Source organism: Anolis sagrei, chromosome 5 (genome assembly GCF_037176765.1).
Source record: "Anolis sagrei isolate rAnoSag1 chromosome 5, rAnoSag1.mat, whole genome shotgun sequence".
NCBI classification, from domain to species: domain Eukaryota; kingdom Metazoa; phylum Chordata; class Lepidosauria; order Squamata; family Dactyloidae; genus Anolis; species Anolis sagrei.
Genome location: NC_090025.1, coordinates 151,033,297 through 151,054,798, shown reverse-complemented (window position 1 = coordinate 151,054,798; position 21,502 = coordinate 151,033,297). Strand labels below are relative to the sequence as shown.

At 36.6% G+C, this 21,502-nt stretch overlaps 1 protein-coding gene across 1 annotated transcript in view; it reads right to left on the bottom strand.

Moving 5' to 3' along the window:
- Positions 1–2,618: 2,618 nt before the first annotated feature.
- LRRIQ1 (leucine rich repeats and IQ motif containing 1) overlaps positions 2,619–21,502 on the bottom strand; it is a 121,126-nt gene continuing 102,242 nt past the window's right edge. Inside the window, exons 25-27 of the mRNA XM_060777373.2 lie at positions 18,615–18,675; positions 14,454–14,574; positions 2,619–3,495 (exon numbers count right to left, since the gene is read on the bottom strand). Coding sequence (XP_060633356.2) covers positions 3,362–3,495; positions 14,454–14,574; positions 18,615–18,675 — 316 coding nt within the window. The 3' untranslated portion in view covers positions 2,619–3,361. The remainder of the gene's footprint in view (positions 3,496–14,453; positions 14,575–18,614; positions 18,676–21,502) is intronic.

Genomic DNA, 21,502 nt, shown 5'->3' with positions numbered 1-21,502 from the left:
AGAAACACTGGCTTGGTGCAAATGGGATGCATGGGAAACAACCTATTTCCCCAAGTACATATTCTAAGGACAGGAGCTACAGAGATCTCTTAATTCCTGCAAATGGAAATTACGTTATTAAAAAATCCTGACAGTGAAGCAGGATGGTTCACCAAAAGTAAAAGTTCCACTTCCTAATAAAATGTCACCAGATTAGTTGCTTTTTATGAGGTGTTTATAATTTTCAGGAACAATCTGGCAAGGTAGGATCATGTAACCCAAAAGAGAGAGGACTTGTGAAGGATGGGGGGAAATGGGAAGTGCAGTGATCCATTGGTATCTGCTGGTTCTAGCTTCCAGGTCCCCTAGGGATATCAAAATCTATGGATGCTCAACTCCCATTATGTACAATGGCATAGTGAAATGATGTCAGTTATATAGATTGCAAAATCAAGGTTTCCTTTTTGGATTTTTAAAAATATTACCAAGCCCTGGATAGTTGAATCCATGGAAGCAGAACTGGTAGCTATAACTCTTTCTCCACTCATCAGCAAACCTGCCTTCTGTAATATAAAGTTTACACATGCATTAAGGGTTTTGTTTGTGAGGGCTACAAACCTAAGCAGAGGCTGATGTTCTTTCATTCTTAACAATATTCCTTGACATACAGTGTGACTGTAACCATTGACAAGAAAAAGAAAACTGGCATATGGAAGTGTTTGAAACTGTCATTCTTGTCTTCCCTGCCTTCATGACAATTTTACTAAATATCTGGTTCAGATTACACTCTGATAACTCTGGAAATCAATGTCATTTCATATATATGGTGCACAGGTATGCCATGACTAACAAGATTTCCACTATGCAACATTTACATTTTCATTTATACTGATTATAGAATTGTGTTGAATTATTAAATCAAGGAGTTCAGGAAAACAAAGGCAGAAACTGTCCGTTTTTCTGGGTTTATCTTCACATAACCCTAGTACTCCAGATTAGACTAAATAGCTCAATGTCATCCAGTGTGATTAGTGGCTGAGTGAAAATCTGAACCTAGCCTTCACAGTCAAAGTCACACTATTTACTATATTATACTGGATGCTGGAAGTTTTTTTTAGAGCAGAACTGATGCTCATCTATCCAGATATATATTTAGCGTATCAGAATGTGTCCGAGATCATCCAGTTCTTTTTTGTTGTTTATTCATTCAGTTGCTTCTGACTCTTTGTGACCTCATGGACCAGTCCATCCCAGAGCTCTCTGTCGGCTGCTCCTTAAAGGTCAAGCCAGTCACTTCAAGAATAACATTCATCCATCTTGCCCTTGGTCAGCTCATCTTCCTTTTTCCTTCCATTTTCCCCAGCATCATTATTTTCTCCAAGTTTTCCCGTTTTCTCATTATGTGGCCAAAGTACTTCATCTTTGCCTCTAATATCCTTCCCTCCAGTAGCAGTCGAGCTTTATTTCCTGGAGTATGGACTGGTCTGATCTTCTCGCGGTCCAAGGCACTCTCAGAATTTTTCTCCAACACCACAGTTCAAAAGCATTGATCTTTCTTCGTTCAGCCTTCCATATGGTCCAGTTCTCGCATCCATAGGTTACTATGGGGAATACCATTGCTTTAACTATGTGGATCTTCGTTGCCAATGTGATGTCTCTCTTAACTATTTTATCAAGATTTGCCATTTCTCTCCTCCCAAGAAGTAAATGTCTTCTGATTTCCTGGCTGCAGTCTGCACCTGCAGTAACCTTTGCACCTAGAAATACAAATTCTGTCACCGCCTTCACATTTTCTCTATTTTCCAGTTACCAATCAGTCTGGTTGCCATAATCTTGGTGTTTTTGATGTTTAACTGCAACCCAGCGTTTGCACTTTCTTCTTTCACCTTGATTAGAAGGCTCCTCAGCTCCTCCTCACTTTTGGCCATCAAAGTGGTATCATCTGCATATCTAAGGTTGTTAATGTTTCTTCCAGCAACTTTCACCCCAGCCTTGCATTCCTCAAGCCCTGCACATCACATGATGTGTTCTGCATACAAGTTGAATAGGTTGGGTGAGAGTATACTCACCCAACGGCAGTATACTCTGCCGTACTCCTTTCTCAATCCTGAACTGGTCTGTTGTTTCGTGGTCCAGTTCTTAAATGTATTGAAATGAGTACTTGCCCATCAATCCAAGTCTTTTTCAAAAATGGTTAGCTGAGACCATCTGTACTGCTGCCTTTTTCCCAGAAAAAGGAAAGTATTCCCAATCCAAATAAGTATGTAGACATTAACAAACATAGACAACATGATGGGTACTTTGCTCTTTTGGGAAATGTATAACATGCTCCAAGCACAACCACAACATATAAACAGATTATTATTATTTTTAACCGAAGTCTTGGGTTCGCTTTTGCATCTCAAGTTCAACAGTAGGGCCAAGATTTCAGAGAGACAAGAAATATTATATAAAGCCAAAGAATTGTTTCCCCAGATCCCATCAGCAATTTGTACCATGTTTCTACTTCAGTCAGGATGGCAGGCGTGCATTGATGGAACGGAAGTGGAAAACCTAATGTGAGGCTGCAAAAAGTAAGTTCTTACAGACACAGAGAAATAACAGGTGAGAACAAAATTAATCCATAATGTTTAGCGTTCATACTTTAATTCTGGAAAAAAAGGGAGAACCGACTGTAAGAAAACTGTCATGAGTACTAAAGAATGATAAACATAATTCAGCAATTACAAAACACATCTTACTATCACATTACTGAATTTGCATTCATTCGGGTTTATCCAGAAATGCAACTGATTCAGCGGATTTTGCAGCATTTTTTTTTACACAAAACATATTTACATCATCAATATATTTGGAAAAAGACGTACATTCCACATTTTACTTTTTAACAGATATACATTTGAGTATACAAAGCAGCTAATGGAAAAATATCTAGGACAGTTTAATTTTGAATCTTTTCCTTCTTGTGATTGAAATGTGAACTGAACAGTGAGTTTATTGCATAGTGAGTTTACTATTTTAGTTCAACTGTAGATTAGGCCATTTCAACCAAAGATCAATATGAAACCATAAACCATCGTTAATGTATATATCCAGATTTGATCTTCTGGTGATGCTAGACACCCTTCAAGAATCACAGACATATTTTTGAATATTAGACCATATTGCTTAAATAAATTGCAGGTACAAACAATGTGATCATTCTGACATTTATAAAACTTGTCAAGAAATGAAAAGGTAGAATTAAAACAGGTAGATTAAAATGCAATATAGGTGGTGCCTAGGAACATTGCATCCGTGATATCCAAAAATGATGGCAATTCACAGGCCTCCTGAAAAGAAACAGTTTTCCATGTGTTTTCAGTGTTGAAGGTCCAAATTACTATTTCAAAGGTTTTGTCTTCTTTTTGCCACTTCCCCATCCACCGCTGAACTGAACTTGATGGTCTCGAAATGATATCCGCTCCTTATGTGAGGGGCCCAAAAGAGATCTCTCAGGTACAGGTACTTCCTTTTCTACACAAGCAGAAATGAATACCAATTTAAAAATGAAAGTGAAATTGCTCAAAACTACTTAGTTGTCTTTTCCTGCAATAAGAATACAGTATTTGCCCAGCATGATCTCATTTCATTGCTTAATTCTTAACTGAGACTGTTCTAGAACAGCATTTCTTAACCTGGGGGTCAGGACCCCTGGGGGGTCACAAGGGGGTGTCAAAGGGGTCACCAAAGACCATCAGGAAACACAATATTTTCTGTTGGTATGGAGCTTCTGTGTGGGTAGTTTGGCTTAATTCTATAGTTGGTGGGGTTCAGAATGCTCTTTGATTGGAGGAGAACTATAAATTCCAGTAACTACAACTCCCAACTGTCAAGGTCTATTTTCTCTAAACTCCACCAGTGTTCACATTGGGGCATATTGAGTATTTGTGCCAAGCTTGGTCCAAACACATATTTCTGATGGTGTTAGGAACCAACTTTGGTCCAGATCCATCATTGTTTGAGTCCACAGTGCTCTCTGGATGTAGGTGAATTACAACTCCAAAACTCAAGGTTAATGCCTACCAAACCCTTCCAGTATTTTCTGTTGGTCATGGAAGTTCTGTGTGCCAAGTGTGGGTCAATTTCATTGCTGGTGGGGTTCGGTATTATGGAGTTGTGGCATTAGGAAGGTTGAGAAACACTGTTCTGGAAGAATATCCAAATTAAGCTGAAACCATTAGCTGATGAAGAGGTTTTCATCTCAATGGTAAATTGTGGAAATCTCTCTCACACTCACACACTCACATTTTATCTAAATGCAAAATAATTTTGACTTAAAATCACATTGAACGTATTGTCAGAAACAAGAAATCTCAAGGCTGACAAGAGTGGTGTGATAATCACCCAAAGATCTTTGATTCACTGCTTTCTTTACCAGAACACCTCTAGTTAAACTATAAATTTCACTGATTATTCATTAATATTTACATATCACCATTCAAGGAGAAAAGAAAAGAAAAGTAATTTTAGGAGAATCTAATTCCAGGAAAGAACACTAGGCATCAGAGATTTTAGAACAATGCGAACAAAATGGTAAAAAGTATTTGCCTATATACATAGACATGAATAGACATTTTTTTTTGTCGTGTCAGGAGCGACTTGAGAAATTGCAAGTCACTTCTGGTGTGAGAGAATTGGCCGTTTGCAAGGATGTTGCCCAGGGGGTGCCCGGATGATTTGATGTTTTTATCATCCTTGTGGGAGGCTTTTCTCATGTCCCCGTATGAGGAGCTGGAGCTGATAGAGAGAGCTCATCCACCTCTCCCCGGATTCGAACCTGCGACCTGTCGGTCTTCAGTCCTGCTGGCACAGGGGTTTAACCCACTGCGCCACCAGGGGCTCCATGTATAGACTTACAACACACTTACGTTAAAACTGTTTTCTGTTGTGTCCAACTGCTTTGTAATTTGCACTAATTATAATACAACTCATGCACATACTTTGAAATAATTGGCAGGAAAAAAATCCTGCACATGTAAGTGACACAGGAAGTCCATTCTTGAAGCTTCTGACATCTTTTAACCACATGAAGAAAATCTCAGATGATTTACAAGTACAACTGATTACTAATTTACCTGCTCAGCCCAACATGCACTAGCCAGCCATCCATCCAATGAAATACTCTCTTTAGTTGCATTTTAGTTCAATGAATAAGAAATGAAGAAAGTCAACCTAGGTACAGAATGATCTATTTTCATTCATGTCTTCAAAGGTAACTATAAATACTTAGATGTAAGCACTGGCTTGTGGAAGTACTTGAGTACTGCAGGGTTCTGTGCATGCTTGAAAGGCCCCATACACAAAAAAGCTATGAAAATGACTGAAAATTACTTGGTTTGTATGGTAAGCTACTGCACACGAATAGCTCGCTGTATGGAGAGAGATGCTATGGAGAACAATTTAAAACAGCCTCTTTTTGGAAACTGCTTTCTGTATCTGAGCCCTTTATATACTGGAGTAAGATCAAGACTGCATGTATTTATTTATTTGTTTGTTTGTTTAGAGCTTTTATATCCAATTCTTCTCTACCTCCGTGGAGGGACTCAGAACGGCTAACAGCAAAAATTTTGATACTAAACAATAAATAACATTTTAAGCAACATACATAAAACAATAGGTTAAAATACATATGAGTTAAAATACATATAAAACCATTCGCCAAGTTAAAACATCGTCTAACTCAGTCCACATATGGTGGTCAGATAACTTTTCATTTTTACAAGTCTTAGATGTCACACTGCAAATGCCTGATTCCAAAGCCAGGATTTCAATTGCTTCCTGAAGGTCAGGAGGGAGGGGGCATATCATACTATGATCATACTATGCACAACATGCCATTCCACATCTAACAAGCTAAATTCACAGTGTTGCCTTAAACAGAACTACAGTGTTCCCTCGCTACTTCAGTTTGCTTTTAGCAGACTTGCTGTTTTGCAGGTTTTTGAAAATATTAATAAAATTATAAAATATAAAATATTACGTCCAGGGACCTTGGAAGTGCGGCAGCCTGAGGCGAGGTGGAGAAAGTCTGCCTCCTTGGCCTCCACAGACCCCAGAAGTGTGGCGGCCTGAGGTGTGGTGGGGAAGGCCTGCCTCCCTGGCTTGCTGCTGCCTGCGTGGCTCCAGAGGCTATGCAGGGGTCTGCGAAGGCCAGGAAGGCAGGCAGGTGCCCTTGGGATGGGCTGGGAGGCGGGTAAGGAAGCGCAGATAAGAAAATGATACATAAAATAATCTATAGATAAGAAAATTAATATGGCGTCCCTACTTCGTGGATTTTCACTTATTGCAGGTGGTCCTGGAACAGAACCACTGCAATAAGTGTGGAAAAACTGTATTCAGATTTCCCTACTCTTCCTTTCATTAGTCTGTCAACTATTAATGTGATGCCAGGGTCAAACAATTTGTGCTTGTTGGTCACTTCTTGGGCAGTTTCCTATTCACTTTCTCCTGCAGCCCAGCTGATACGTGGGAAGGGGGCAATTGCCTGGCTTTCGAAATTACTGGGAGAGGGGAGAAATGAATCACTTTTTCATCCTCAGTAAACCTATTTCCAAGACCACTGTTTTCCTGGTACTATTCCAGCTTGCAGGCTAAAATGTTGTGTGCTTCTTCTCTAAATGTCCCTGAACTCCAAAGAAGGCAATCTTTTATCAGAAAAAAACACATATGCTATGCACTCATTCAAAGAAAAATCTCTAAAATGTGTGTTCATTTGCTTGGAATTAGCTGGCACTTATGGAACTTTGTACAATATATTCCCCAACTAATCATTGTAGCCTCCTTTGTCAGCATCAATGAAAGCAAAATCAAAGGTTCCAGCTTCACCATTTGGTCATCTAATTGTTACAATCTCAACTGGATTTCAAACAGCTGAGAACAGGAGCCTCATTTCAATGTTTGAGGTTTGCAGAAAATTACCAGTGTATTTAGATGTTTTAAAAAGTGATTAATGAGTATTTTAACGTGTTTTAAAGTAATGCATACACCCATATATACCTAAATACATTCCTCCTACTTCTACTCCTAAGCTATATAATATTAATGATCTCGGGCTTTTTAAAAACCTCATGGCATGTGTTCTATCCAATTATAATACTCATCTATGGTGCCATAAGCTCTCAGCAGGCTTAATTTCCTCTCTTATCCTCCCCATTCCATCTTCAAAATTCCATGGGCCAACTGGCCTCAGCCTCAGACTTAATTTCTTTCTAAGCTATTTTCCCAATGGATGTGTTAGCATTGTTACTGTAGTTTCCATGGGGCTTTGTTTTGGGCATCCTCAGGTCTCAGATTGGCAGCACGCATGTCTTCGTTGATGGTGTGCATCCATCTTTTCTTTGACCGTCCATGTGGTTGTCGTCCTGCAATTTCCAAATGCAGTATTGTTTGTGCTACTGATATTGGTTCTCTTCTCATGACATGGTCATACCACTGTAGTCTTGCTTCCTGCATTTTCTTGCAGATCAATTTTATTTCTAGTCTTTGACAGATGTCATCATCTGGCATATGGTCAAGAAATGTCAAGCCAAGTATCCATCTCAGAATTTTCATTTCCATTGTGTTAAGGGCTTGTTTGTGTTTCTTTGTTGCTGGTTAGAATTCTACCCTGTAGAGGGCTACTGGGTGAACAACTGTAGTGTAGACCTTAGCCTTGAGTTGTTCAGGCATGTTTGAGTCACACAGAATGCCAGTAGTTTGCCACCATTTCAACTAGGCTGCATTTAATTGCGACCATATGTTTGGCATTATGCTGCCATCTATGGAGATGAGTGACATTAGATATTTAAATTGGATGGCCTTCTTTAGTGCTTGTCCATTAATTTGATTAGTTTTTCCAGTTTGAAGGCCACATTCCAGACACTCTGTTTTGGATATGTCTAGTTGAAGTCCATTTTCACTGGGTCTATCACTCCATCTCTGAAGCTGTAGTTGAAGAGTTGCACGTTTATAGTGGCCGAGTGCAATGTCATCTACATATAGGAGTGTCCAGGGATGCATAGACTGGAAATCTGCTGTAGCAGTGTCCATGTAGAGTATGAATAGTAATGGTGAGAGTGAGGATCCCTGATGCACACCAACAGTAATGTTGAAGGGTGGTGAAATTCCTGCAGGGCAGTGGACCATACCTGTTGTATTATTGTATAGTAGCTTTATCCATGTTAGATAGTCTTCTGGTATTCCATGTGACTATAGTGCTCGCCAGATCAGGTCATGGGGAACTCAATGAAACTGAGATACTTACACGGTTTACCCAAAAAGTAGAGTGGTAATGTAGATGGGATTAGATAGCAATATCTCCAACTACCTAAGATTTGTAGCATAGTTTTTTTAAACTTTTATTTAGGTGTTTGAACATGAGGAGAAAAATGCATAGAGCCAAGGATGTGTACGGAAGCCCCACTGCAATATGCCTACATGGGACACACAACGGTCTGAAGAGGAATTTGTATCTGGGTATTTGAGTGTGTGTGGGTATTTTGCACATACCTTTGCATCCCGATACACTTTGGCCCTTGAATCTTCAGGCAAACAACTGGATAGGGCTTCCGTCTTTCATGTTTAATGTGAACCAGCTAGTCCATATGTGTTACAAATAAAATGAGTTACTTTAGATCAGTGGATGGGAACATTTATTCCGTTGAGCATCACATTCCCTCAGGATTTGGGATGGTGAGACTATTAAGTTCATACCAGAGATAGGCGGAGGCAAAGCTGAGATAAATCAAAAGTGATCAGGACATTTCTCTTTCTCTCTGGGACCACTCTTTCTTTCTCTCTAATTCTTGTCTTTGGCTATTATTTTTCTCAGCCACAAAACTGCTACTTTCCCCCACTTATTCTCAAACTCAGAAATCATTTACTCATCCATATCCTGCCTTTGCTTCATTCTTCATCTGTCTGTCCATATGTCTGTTCCTGTCATTTTCTTATCCCCTCATTGGTACTCATCTACCAGGCTTCTTTAACATTCACATTCTTGTACATTCACAGTTTCCCCCAGACGGACATGACTATATAATGGCAGGTCTTTCAAAGTCAGTGCCTTCTTTTGAGCAAGCCCATTTTAATATGTGGGTTAGGTCGGGAGAAAAGTTAATCATTTCTTCCCTACATGATATGGTCCCAATGAACATCAAACCACCACTACTAGCATGATTACCCCCCCCCCCCCCCCCCATTTTTTTAAACCCATCTGACTTGGCATGGCTGCTTCAAAACCATGTAATGAACTGAGTATTCAGTTTGCCTACTTTGAAATAGGTGAATCAGGAGTTGGAAAGCTTAAGGCTGGACTGTAAATCTCATCATCCCTCATCAGTGGTGGATCTGTTGGTTAGGACCATTGGGAGTTGTGGTCCAATAATATCTAGATGACCACACTTTCCTCAACCTTGAGATTAATTCTATTTACCTCTGTAAATTCTATAAACCATGTTCTCTAACGGACTTTAGTGAAATATAAATCCTAAACCCATTACATAAAGTTGTGCTTAAATGCACAACCATAGTAGCAAGGTCCAATATGCCCAACTGGCAAATTGTATTGCTACCTTTTGGGTTACTAGCCAATATCAGCATTAATGGGAAAATATTCAGATTAGTCTAGATTACCCAATGTTTTCTGTTTAGTTAAGGAACACAAAGTATGCTGTTTGCTTAATCGGAAATAATTCTGGAGTTACAGTGAACTCCTTTCATTGAAATCATAAGAACCAGATAAAAAACTCCATCTAAGAGCAACACTGATGCTAATTCAGTTATGTCTTTGGTGAGCTTTCTAATTGAGCCAAGTGAGAAAACAATATTATTGAGTTTGTCTGTTTCCTTAACTAACGGCATAACTTTAAGGCTGGAAAATTTTGTTAAAGAAAAAAAGAAACAAATAAATGGAAAGGGTTTTTGAAGCTGCTATTTTCTTGTGAAAGACTCAATCTCTTTTTTGTGTTTAGGCTAAAAAAAGAGCTCTAGGCGATTGTTTCTGTATGACATTCTTGATCCATTATTTATCATTACAGGTTGCTGCTATTATAAATGTTGTAAGGGCAAGAATTGTTTCTTTGTCTATCTTTATGAAGTCAATTTTCTTTTCTTTCTTGCTTCCTACCCAGTATTTCTGCCTGTGGAAATATTTAGAGTTGTTTTGATTTATCAAAAAGGATTATTCTAAAGGGGCTTGGCAGATCTGCTTTGGAAGATTCAATGAAACGTGCAACAAGATAACTGCTTAAACCCAAGCGCCACAGATTGCAACTCATCACAAGCATCTTGTTGTGAAAATGTAACAGAAAGGAATGGAAGATGAAAAGGAACACAAATCTGCTCCCACATTGCAGAGAAAATACAGCTGGATTGTATTCAGGACATTGTTTAGGACTGAAAGAGAATATGAGTGGAAAACAGATAAAGAGTTACTTTTCAAAATGCAACTTTTCTTTGGTTAAAACAATAGTAAAACATATATTTGTTTATTAGCACCATGGACATTGCACACACAAGCCAGGACCACAAAATCCAGCTTTCTAACATCACAAACTTTACTTTGCCATACAAAAATAGCTGTTATTAAAAGTTCCACTGTTTCTCATAATTCCAAAACTCTAGGCAGAACTATGTTAGGGAAGAATGAGGTATTGCCATCTCATACCTCAAAATGCTATTTAGGCTGCTGGAAATTTTTTGCTTTTAGGAGTTCTTCTTGAAGAAGACAAGGAATGTGTAGTTACAACTTCCTGGAATCTTTCCCTAATTCTTGCTGCCAGTTAGAGTTGTCTGTTAGATGTCTCAAGTGTAAACTGGCTGCCAATAGATGCAGCCAGGGAAGAATGACTTTTAGCAAACTTTGCCCTCTCTCTGATATACCACTGGAATAGAATGATGCAAGACTCTGGAAAGAATTAACTAGGAGTCCCATGAAAACTCACTGAAAGGTATATAGATTTTGCCAGAACAGAATCCTTTTTTTTGAAAAACTCTGTCATTTTGGAAGGCTTGCAGTATCAAAGTTCTTGGCTGAAATCTGCCAGAAACCTTTGAATTCCTACGTTTTGTTGAGAATTTTTCATGCAAGTCAGTCAGCTGTAATACATTTGTTAGGGGGAGACAAATGGAAGCAGAACAGAAAAGAGTTCTCCTCCTTTTTCCTTTCTATTCTTCTTTTTAAATTAGTATTCTGATATTCAATGGCAAAGTTGCTAAAACCTCATGTTTAATACAGCTTACTTTAGCACTATTCCTTCTCAGACTCAGGTCTTATCAGATTAGCCACACAGTTATAAAAAGAAGCCAGTCTTCTTTATATTATAAAAAAAAATAAAACCATGATAAAACATAAATCATTTTTTTTAAATAAAAATCAAGATGAAAATAAAAATATAATAAAAAATAAGCGGAGACCAGTACAGTCTAATTCTGTTGCTACTGTGTGCCTTCAGGCTACCTAAAGTGACCCTAAGGCAAACCTGTCACAAAGTTTTCTTGGCAAGACTTGTTCATAAGGGTTTGCCGTTGTCTTTGTCTGAGGCATAGAGTGTGACTTGCCCAGTGTCATCCAGTGACTGTTGATGGTTGAGTGTGGATTCAAACTCTGATCTAGAAAGTCATTATTCAAGGCACAACGTACTACATCAGAGGTTTCCAAACTGTGTATTACATTGCAGTGTGTAGGTGTGTCGCACAAACATAATGAGATATCCCAGAACTGTATGAAATAAGTAATAAATAATGTGTGTGTGTGTGTGTGTGTGTGTGTGTGTATATATATATATATATATGGTTTTAATGAGATATGTTCTGTCTCTATACATTTTGTTATTTCTATGTATGTATATGTCTGTTTTTCTTATAATGTTCTTATACGATTGGGAGCTCCGAGCTGTTTAGTTTAATGTTTTAACATGTTAGGACAATCTCAGTGGTCTGAGATGCAGAGATTTTAAATGATAATGATATATGTGATATTTTAATGCTTATTTATATTTATGTAATTTGTGTTTTATGCAATGTGTTGATTTATTATTTATATATTGGGTTACGGGATGATTTTTTTTATATTAAGGTGTTTGTTTTTCTATTTTGTTTGCTGCTTTGTGTCCCATTTGTGGGATAAAAGCAGGATAAAAGTAAATAAATAAATAAGCAAATAAATAATAAGAGGGTGGTTTAACTTTCGGTTTGCTAGTAAAACTGAATGACTGTGTTGTAAAATGATACATGTTTCAACAGTGTGTCACCAACATGAAATATTTGGAAAGCTCTGCTCTATACCATGCTGCTTTTAGGCAACTTACAATAACATCTCTAGAATAGAAGCAGAATGTAACAACAACAACAAAAGCTTTATTTATTTCCCACCCCTCTTCTCACTGTAGAAATAGTAAAAAATGGAGGGTCTTTCATGGTGGGCATACTTAACTGTCCTTGACAGTGCTTTGGGGCTTTCCATGCTCTGAGGATTGCGTGACTCCACATTCTCTTATTGCAAATGGATTTTTTGGTCATGAGATGTATTTCTGGATGTTTTTGCATGATTTGGAATCTAAAGCATTCAGCAAAGACATTCCTGCATTGATATACCTGGGACTATAGAAGGCAGGGGGCTTTATGATGCTATCATGCTACTCTAGGACTATTTCACATTCTCTTCCAGAGCATGGTTACAATATTCTGTTTTTATATACAGAAATCCTTCTAAACCAACCACACCTTAGCAATTTCTAGCACTCTAGCAATCTCCATGGTTGTTGAATCACACTGAAAATAATAGAATTAACTTCCAGCTTGTATGCTTAATATAGTAAGTTGTTTGAAGGCCAAGGAAAGTGCTGCTTACTAGTCATTCTCCTAGATGTAGATTGTTTTTCTTCCCAATTATTCAAAATCATAGCAATATTCTGAGGCAGACATTCAGGTGCTTGCACACATAAAACAATTTCTGAATTCACTATCTACTTCTTTAAACTGGATATGAATGCTCATTTTTCTAAGTAGTAAATTCTTTGTTTTAAAATCTGTTTTCTTTACTAATCATTTGTTCTGGTTTCTCCTTGCCTTTTGACTATATCTCCTGTTCCTTAACAAATGTCAAAGTTGACATATACTCTATTTTCATAAGTAATGCCATATAGGAAATACCCGGAAACATTAAGAAAGAGAGAGCAAGACTTTGTAAATCAGTTGGATGGACATGCTAGAAAGTTTGCTAAGACGTCATAGAATTTGTTGCAAGCATATAAAGCACCGTATGACTTAATTTATATTTTAAAGCTCTTGGCATATTGTATTACCAAACAGCACAGGCAGAAAAAAGCAACAATTTAAAGAAAAAAATGACCAGAATGACTCTCAGCAAAACTATTTACATGAATTTGAAATTGTGTGAAATAAGTGAGTTTACTAAGTTTAAGCTAAAGTACCTGCTACATCTTAACTCCATATTTTTATATGTCCTATTGAAATCTTTGTCCTAAACATTTTAAGAATTTAAAGAAAATCTGAAAATCTGAAATAAATTGTGTTCACTATCGCTTAATAAGTATTTTCCCCAAATATCCTTTCATCATTCTTATTAAAATGTTGTATGTGAAGTTTTAATAATGTAAACAAAATCTCATGGGTATGGTGATAAAAGCAAGTGAAAATATTACTAAAATTTCCTCAGAACAAAGTTAATCATATCTATTAACAATATGTAACTAGCTATTCTCAATTGTCTTCAATCACTCCAACCGCCAAGATGTTCAGGTCATTATGGATTAATATTTACGGGCTGACCAAGGAAATTCAGAAAGTTACGTTTGTACTTTACCTACTTTAAAGCCTTAGTACATAAAAGTACAAAAAGCCATTGTGCCTAAAGAAGTGAGCCACAGGGAGAGATGGGTAATACATTCATCATCATCATCATCATCATCATCATCATCATCATCATTAATGAAAGCAAACTTAAAAACCTTGTTACCTAAATTATAAAAACATCAGTTTTATTTCAGTGAAAACTATAAAAGAGAAAGCAGTTTCAATACTGGAACCTAGGAACTGGACAAATATGTGTCTTTAGGTAATGAAATATCTAAAGATTCTGTATGGCCTTCAGCAATGGATAATTAAATAAGCTGTTTTAAACAAAATGTGGATGGATCTCGTTTTTCACCAATAGAATATATAAGACAAATGCACAGCCTTACTCTAACATACACATATACATGCAGAGAGAGAGGGAGAGAAATATGATTTTTTTTACACCATCTATATGGATATAATTTTATAGGTGTCTGCACACATTTTATATCCAGCAAAAAAAATTGCAAATAAGAGGAGAACTATAAGCAGAAGCTTAGCCATTAATGTCCTAGTAAAAATGCACTGTGGTGTTGAAACCAACCAGGTGATTTGACTTTTATCTAACTGGTTATTAAAAGGAAAGCACAACTTACTTGAGGATCCTGTGGAGTGTCTGTGTGGCTGGTTATTTTTTTCTCTGTTCTGAGTAAAAGTACTTGTGCTGGTCATGGAAACAAGCTCTAAATCCGTGTCTTCTCTCCTTACAGGGCTTGTCTGGAAGCAGTGAGAGAGAATATACACAATCAAGAAACAAAATACGACATTTTCTGAATGCGGCTCACATTACCCTCAAACAAACAAGCCGCCTCTGTCAAACAATCTTCTTCAGAATGATACCACAATCCTTTATTGCTGCCCAGTTTGAACAAATGTACTATGTCAAAGCATTTTTGTAAATAGGAGTCGATCTTGAAATTGTGGTTTGTGATCAGAATCAGTGCAGCAATAAAAGACAACATTTTAGTACTGTAATTTTGAAGAAAATAAATCTAGCAGACAACTGATGAAACCTTAAACAGCTTAAGATCATTTACGGAGCAGTCTATAATTTAAAGTCAGAGCTGAATGCCAGAAATGTTACATTTGATTATTTTTTTTGCCATATTTGTCCTTAATCCAGAGCAAGTATCAGTTGTATCCAACAATCATCCACCAAGTAATTTCATATTCATATTCGCTACCTAACCAGCTCTTCAGAAGAGGGTCTGTTGTGTGCATGTATGTATAGTCTGTATAAGATAATTATATTTATATTTAGAAAAGAGAATCCAAAACACTAAAACCAATTCATTGGATTCATAAAATGTATGCATCTGAGGAAAAAATGTATGCATTTTCTTGCTCTGAATATATTGTAAAATTCTCATGTTAAACCTACACAATTTACTTTTAAGTAAGATAAGTACTTATTTTTGAATTTAATTTTAGGAAAGGCTCAGAGGCTTTGAGGCTGATGTATGCCTTACCACATTTCTTTTGTTAGGTTTGAATGTTCTATTTTTGAATGCACCGCTCATAAAACATAAAATCATACATTAAGTTATAATTTGAATGTGTACTATTACACATGAAAGCTGACAAAATGAGTGATTGTAAAAAAGAGCAGCAATGAAACAAAAGCATTTGCTTATAGCGCATGCAGACAAAACTGCTTGATTCATGGCACCATTGTAATTACTAATTGGGTAACAATGACAGCTCTAGATATATACGAGCAGGTTCAAATAGTAAAATAATTTAGAGTTTTAGCCTTACAGGTATATTGATACATTACATAGTAAGGTGGGTTTATGAAAAATGTTTTTGTGGTTATATCTAACTATAGAGATATTTTATAAAACAATACATTTCTGCTGCAACAGTGCACAATTTTTCATAGGCAGTCACTTCTTCTGATGTTATCATTTGGTGTGGTTCATACTCCTTGTACCTCTACTGATGTTGCTACATAGAAGATGAAGACCACTTCTTGATAGCCCTATAAATTGCCTCCAAATAGTTAAATTTTGAGAATAACTGAAAGTATTACTTCTTGCATGAACAAAACAACTTCTCTCATACTTGTTACATGACTACATTAAATCTTCATTTCCCAAGTCACTTCTGGTATGAGAGAATTGGCCATCTGCAAGGATATTGCCCAGGCAATGTCTGGATATTTTGATATTTTACCATCCTTGTGGGAGGCTTCTCTTGTGTCCGCATGAGGAGCTGGAGGTGACAAAGGGAGTTCATCCGTGATCTCCCTTGATTTGAACCTCCAACCTGTCAGTCTTCAGTCCTGCCAGCAAAAGAGTTTAACCCACTGCACCACTGGGGGTTCTTCCCAAAAGTAAATAGCAACATTTTAATCTCTGTTCTATATATTTTAATATGTATTTTAAATATGTATCTTTTATATAAATATATTTTAATATTTGCATTTATAGAATCTTTACAATGTTTATGTGTTAACTATGCTGTGATCTGCCTTAAGCCATGAGGAAAGGCAGGGAAGAAATATAATAATTATAATAATTATTGTTATTATTATTATTATTTCAAAGCTATGCCTTGAGATAATGTAGGAAATTAAAAACCTGCTCCAGAGATCTGGCAAAGACCCTGGGACATGTTTTCAACCCCAGAAGAAAGTTGAAGGCGAAAACCCCAATGTTATTGCTAGCATTATGTTGGGTTTAGACCTATGAGTTTCAATGAATCAATTTAATAGCCCAATGCCTAAACATTTATATGATGGGGCATGGACAATTCTGGTTCTAGACAGCAAGCTTTGTTTTAAAAAGGCAGCTATTTCTACAGCAGTAGATACCTTCAAAGAAAAATCATTTTACTGTCCACCACTCAAAATGCCTCTTGTCACCTAAAGCTACTGCAGAATATAAGTCTTCTGAAATTTGCTGATTAACCAGTGGCATCTTATTAATGAGTCGGAACACTTTAATTGGATGTCATTTATTAACTGAATTTTGGAGGATTTATATATTGCTGTGCAAATGTTATATATCCTAGATATATAAAATCACAATGTTGATGGGAACATCAACAATTTATATAAAATGTTTATTTTTCAAAATATTTTGCCAAGATGCAGAAAAAAATATTTGATATTGATTTTATTTCATGGTCTGCTTTAAATGAACTGTTTGGCATGAAGGAAACAAAGTATTTTTGCCTGTTGATCAACAAGGTGATAATTCCAATTGTCTTTATACAATGCTCTCCTTTTAGTCTATTTTTCTCTAAAGCAATAACAATAATAAAAATGAAGGAGTTTCTCCAGCTAGAAAAAAACAGTACTAATATATCTGAGAGGCAAAAGAATAGAGGGGATTTTTAAAGCATCAAACAACAGTTCAGACAAGTCTGATCTGGACCTTAAAAGACTATTGCTGCTCATTTAAGAATCTATATAGTTATTAGCTGGATGAACATAACAAAATATGTTTAATACGATTTCAGCTTCAACCTTTTTCAGCTGCTCTGAATATTTGAGGCTGGAGATGTTAGCACTATAGACAGAAAAATATTTTATAACGCTGCTGTTTTGAAACTGGCAGAAGTTTTACATCTGCACATATTTCTTTTTCTATCAAAGCCATACACATCATGAATGAATAATGTGTCCTCTCTCTTTATCAAATGGAGTGACAGCTGTCATGCAGCCATGTACAAAGCCCCAGGGCAGAAAATTGATGCACGGAGACTCAGATGGCAGCTTTCAAGTCATATTTTATTGTTCCACTGTAGTCGTGCTGAACATTTGATAGGACATGGAAGCAGTCAGGGGGCTTTGCTATTGCTTTCTATGAACGGGGCACAGGAAAACAGGTCAGGGAACTGACTGTCTAAGAGCTTAGTGAGAAGTGTGAAATACTTATTTGAAACACCCCTCTCTCCATAACCACTTCCAAGTGTGTATGCATAATCACTGCTAAAAATCCACAATTATGATGCATGTGATTTATTCCCTATGACTGAATGGCTCCACTTTTACACAGTGCTTCCCTCTTGCCTTGCTTTCAGCATTTTGAGTTGCTAGCTCTTGGGGGTTTCCATCCTGTGGGTCCACATTATCCACACTACAACAGGACAAAAATACCAATGCAGGAAAAAAGGACCCCAAATGAAAGAGTTGCATAGATTGGTAGCTCCCAACATGGGGTTTTGAAATGTGTGTGTGTCAGTAATTCTTTGTTTTGTTTTTGGAAAGGTGCAGCATAAAATTTCTTTCAGTTTTTTTTCCTGTGACAATAAGTACAAGAAAACTTATCTAATTCATAAAGATTTTTTTTTTTTACAAACACACACTCACAGAGGAAACAACCACTGTTCTGATGTCTTTTTGTTTTGGATCTGTATGTTTCTCTGGCCCCATCTATGCTGCCATATAATGCATTTAAATGGAGTTAAACTGCATTATGGAACTACATAAAATGGCAGTGTAAATGGGGCCTACCATTAAACCATGTCCCCAATATGGCTATTAAGGGAACAGGAATCTCCATGTACAGCAAGCTAAAGTAGAAAATTACACAATAAGGAAAATTTCCCACAACTAAGGACATTCCTGTGACTTATGATGATACAAATATTTGTTTTTATGCATTGTGAACACTGCAAATTTTAAAGAACAAAAATCCCAAACAACATACAGCAGGACCTTCAGTGAGGCATATTCCAAGTTTCCATATAGTGAATTACAGTCTTAACAATGTGTTACATTTTTTAAAACTGTGACAAAAACTTCTTACCACTAGCTGAACTCTCCCGCCTTTGAGAATTTCTGGGTCTATTTCAGGTAGGAAGTGCTTGCTACAGATTGACAGGAAGACAGCAAGTATGTCAATTAATACAATAAAATGCAGCAGAAATAATTAAAGCTGGAATCCAAACAACTACTTCAATTACTCCAAAGGCTTGGGTTTTCCAGTTGGGATAGCTGCTTTATCTGAGCAACAGACCTAAAACACATCACAAACTTATACGGCTTGCCCAAGTCTTCTCTGTTTATCAAGAGAGATGTTGCTATTCACAGTGAAGGGGTGTGGGAATGCTCTTGTTTGAAAAACCAAAGCTTGCCTCGGTACATAGACATGCTCATCCAGTTTTTGGATTCTGCCTTAGGTCTGCAAGTTTAAGCATATTTAGTGGTTGGTACATTTAGCTGTAATCACTAGGACTAACTTTCAGATAAATAGGTCTCTTGCTACTTGGAAACTACTGGTCTTAAAATGTTTAGCTAAACATCATTAAGGGTTTGGGCTCTCATTTTCAGTGGGTTTAAGGAATATTATTTTTAACAATCTGGCCAGAGCAGATAAGGTAATCAGTTACTGCTAAGACGTTAAAGATAAAATTCTCAAAATGCAAGGTCCTTAATAACTAGAAATTTATCAAATTTGCTAGTTTATTGAAAGAGTATAAATTACACACATCATTATCTGATCCTGCTCAAATAGTTGATTATATAGCAATAAACTTGGTTTTTGTTAGATAAGTCTATCAGCTGTTTGACCACAAAATTTTGGCTGTTTTCTTTCCAATTGATGTTTTGCCATTAAGTGCAGGATAAGTAGGATCAGACATACTATTTGAACAATCTTAACAAATGCTTTTACATTTATTACATCTAGAAAGTAAATTGATAAGATTTATGAACAATAAAGTTACACATTTCCTTCCTTTTGAAACAAGTTTTTGTATTTAAATGAAATTCTATGCATGATTGCTTAGTGATCCCAAATGAAATGGGATTTAATTTTTCTTGGGATTCTAGCCCAACTGATACAAAAGAAAAAATCTATAAATAAAAAACAAAAAAACAGGGAATAATCCAAATGGAAGCAAGCTGGATATTTGAACACACTGCTGACACAATTAAAGATACAGATTAACTGCTCCAGCTTGTTTATTGTTTTATACTTTAATAAAAATAATTTAATATTTTAATAGTATATTGACTAGGTACACAGTACTGTTGTTCTTGTGTTTTTACTCCCAACTTTCATATTATTTAAGGATGTGATCATCACAGCCTAGATAATCACAGCCTTAAGTAATATGCAACAGAACTTTATCTCATTTTAACCATAGTTATACAAGTAATCCAGAACTTCAGAGCTGCCTATATCTTATTTAAAATAAACATCTTTAGGGTAGCTGTTTAAATCACTGCTGTTTGATATAGTTACTGTAAGTAGCTATTTACAATAATTTTATTTATAGGAAAAGTATAATGATAAAAACTTTCGTGTGTGTCGGGAGTGACTTGAGAAATTGTAAGTTGTTTCTGGTATGAGAGAATTGGCTGTCTACAGGGAAGTTGCCCAGGGGATGCCTGGATGTTTTATGTTTTTACCATTCTGTGGGAGGCTTCTCTCATGTCCCCACATGGGAAGCTAGAGCTGAGATGGGAGCTCACTCCGCTCCCTGGATTCAAACTACCAACCTGTTGGTCAGCAGTCCTGCAGGCACAAGAGTTTAACCCATTGTGCCACGGGGGCTCCATGATATTTTTAAAAATAATGATATAATGAAAAACTGAGGAACATTACTTTGTAATTACTTCAAAAGAAAGACTATAGAAAATATTTAATTATAATAAAAATATTATGCACATACGTATTGCTACCATTGTCCATAAATACATGAATAACATCTAGAAATAGAGTTGTATAGAATAAATGCAGATTCTCACATAAATAGGTTACAGATGAGAGGTAGACTCATTGGAAAATAAGAGGGAATTTTGGATTACCATACTGTGCACAGAAACCTGTGTTGTTGTAGTGTACTGTATGAAATTTAAAATATGTTGCTCTATGGTAGGCGAGTGCAAGCACCTTCATGTAGACAGTCAATATATATGAATGTCACAGGTTTTTCTTAAGCAAACAATATTCAGAAGTGGTATTGCCAGTTTTTTTCATTTGAAACATAGTCCACAGTACCTAACAGTATCTGTTAGCTGTCTCTCATCCAATTATTAACCAGGGCCGACCCTGGGTGTTTTCAATGTAGGCATATTTGACTTGTGTATATTACGAAATGTTGTAAAGCAGTGGTGTCCAATCTTTGGTCCTTCAGTATTTGGGTCTTCAAGTCCCGTAAGCCCTAGCCAGCTATTCAATGGTCAGGAATTCTGAAAGCATAAGCCCAAAACACACAGAAGACCACTGTTGTGTGCACCGGCTTCTCTGGTATTTTATGAATCATGGCAATTGTTGTGAGGTTCAAACCCTCCTAAATGTAAGTTTGAAGAATTGTTTGATTATGTCTATATGATTTCTTTTAAAATATCCAAAAGTGTGCTATCTTGAATCTTTTTTATAACCTGTGGTAGGATCTAAATCCTTTTTGAGCAGATTTCCATTCAAGGAACACTCCAACTGGCAGAAAGATTTGTGTGTGGTTTTAAAAAATTAATACCTCTGTGTGTTAATCATACATATCTATCTATATCTATGGCTAGATGGCTCTTTGTCAGGAGGGCTTTGATTACATTTTCTTGCCCTGGTGAAGGGAGTTGGACTGGGTGGCCTTCAGTATTTTCTGTTGTTCATCGGGGTTCTGTGAGGGAAGTTTTTCCCAATCCTGTCATTGGTGGGGTTCAAATGCTTTTTTATTGTAAGTGAACTAT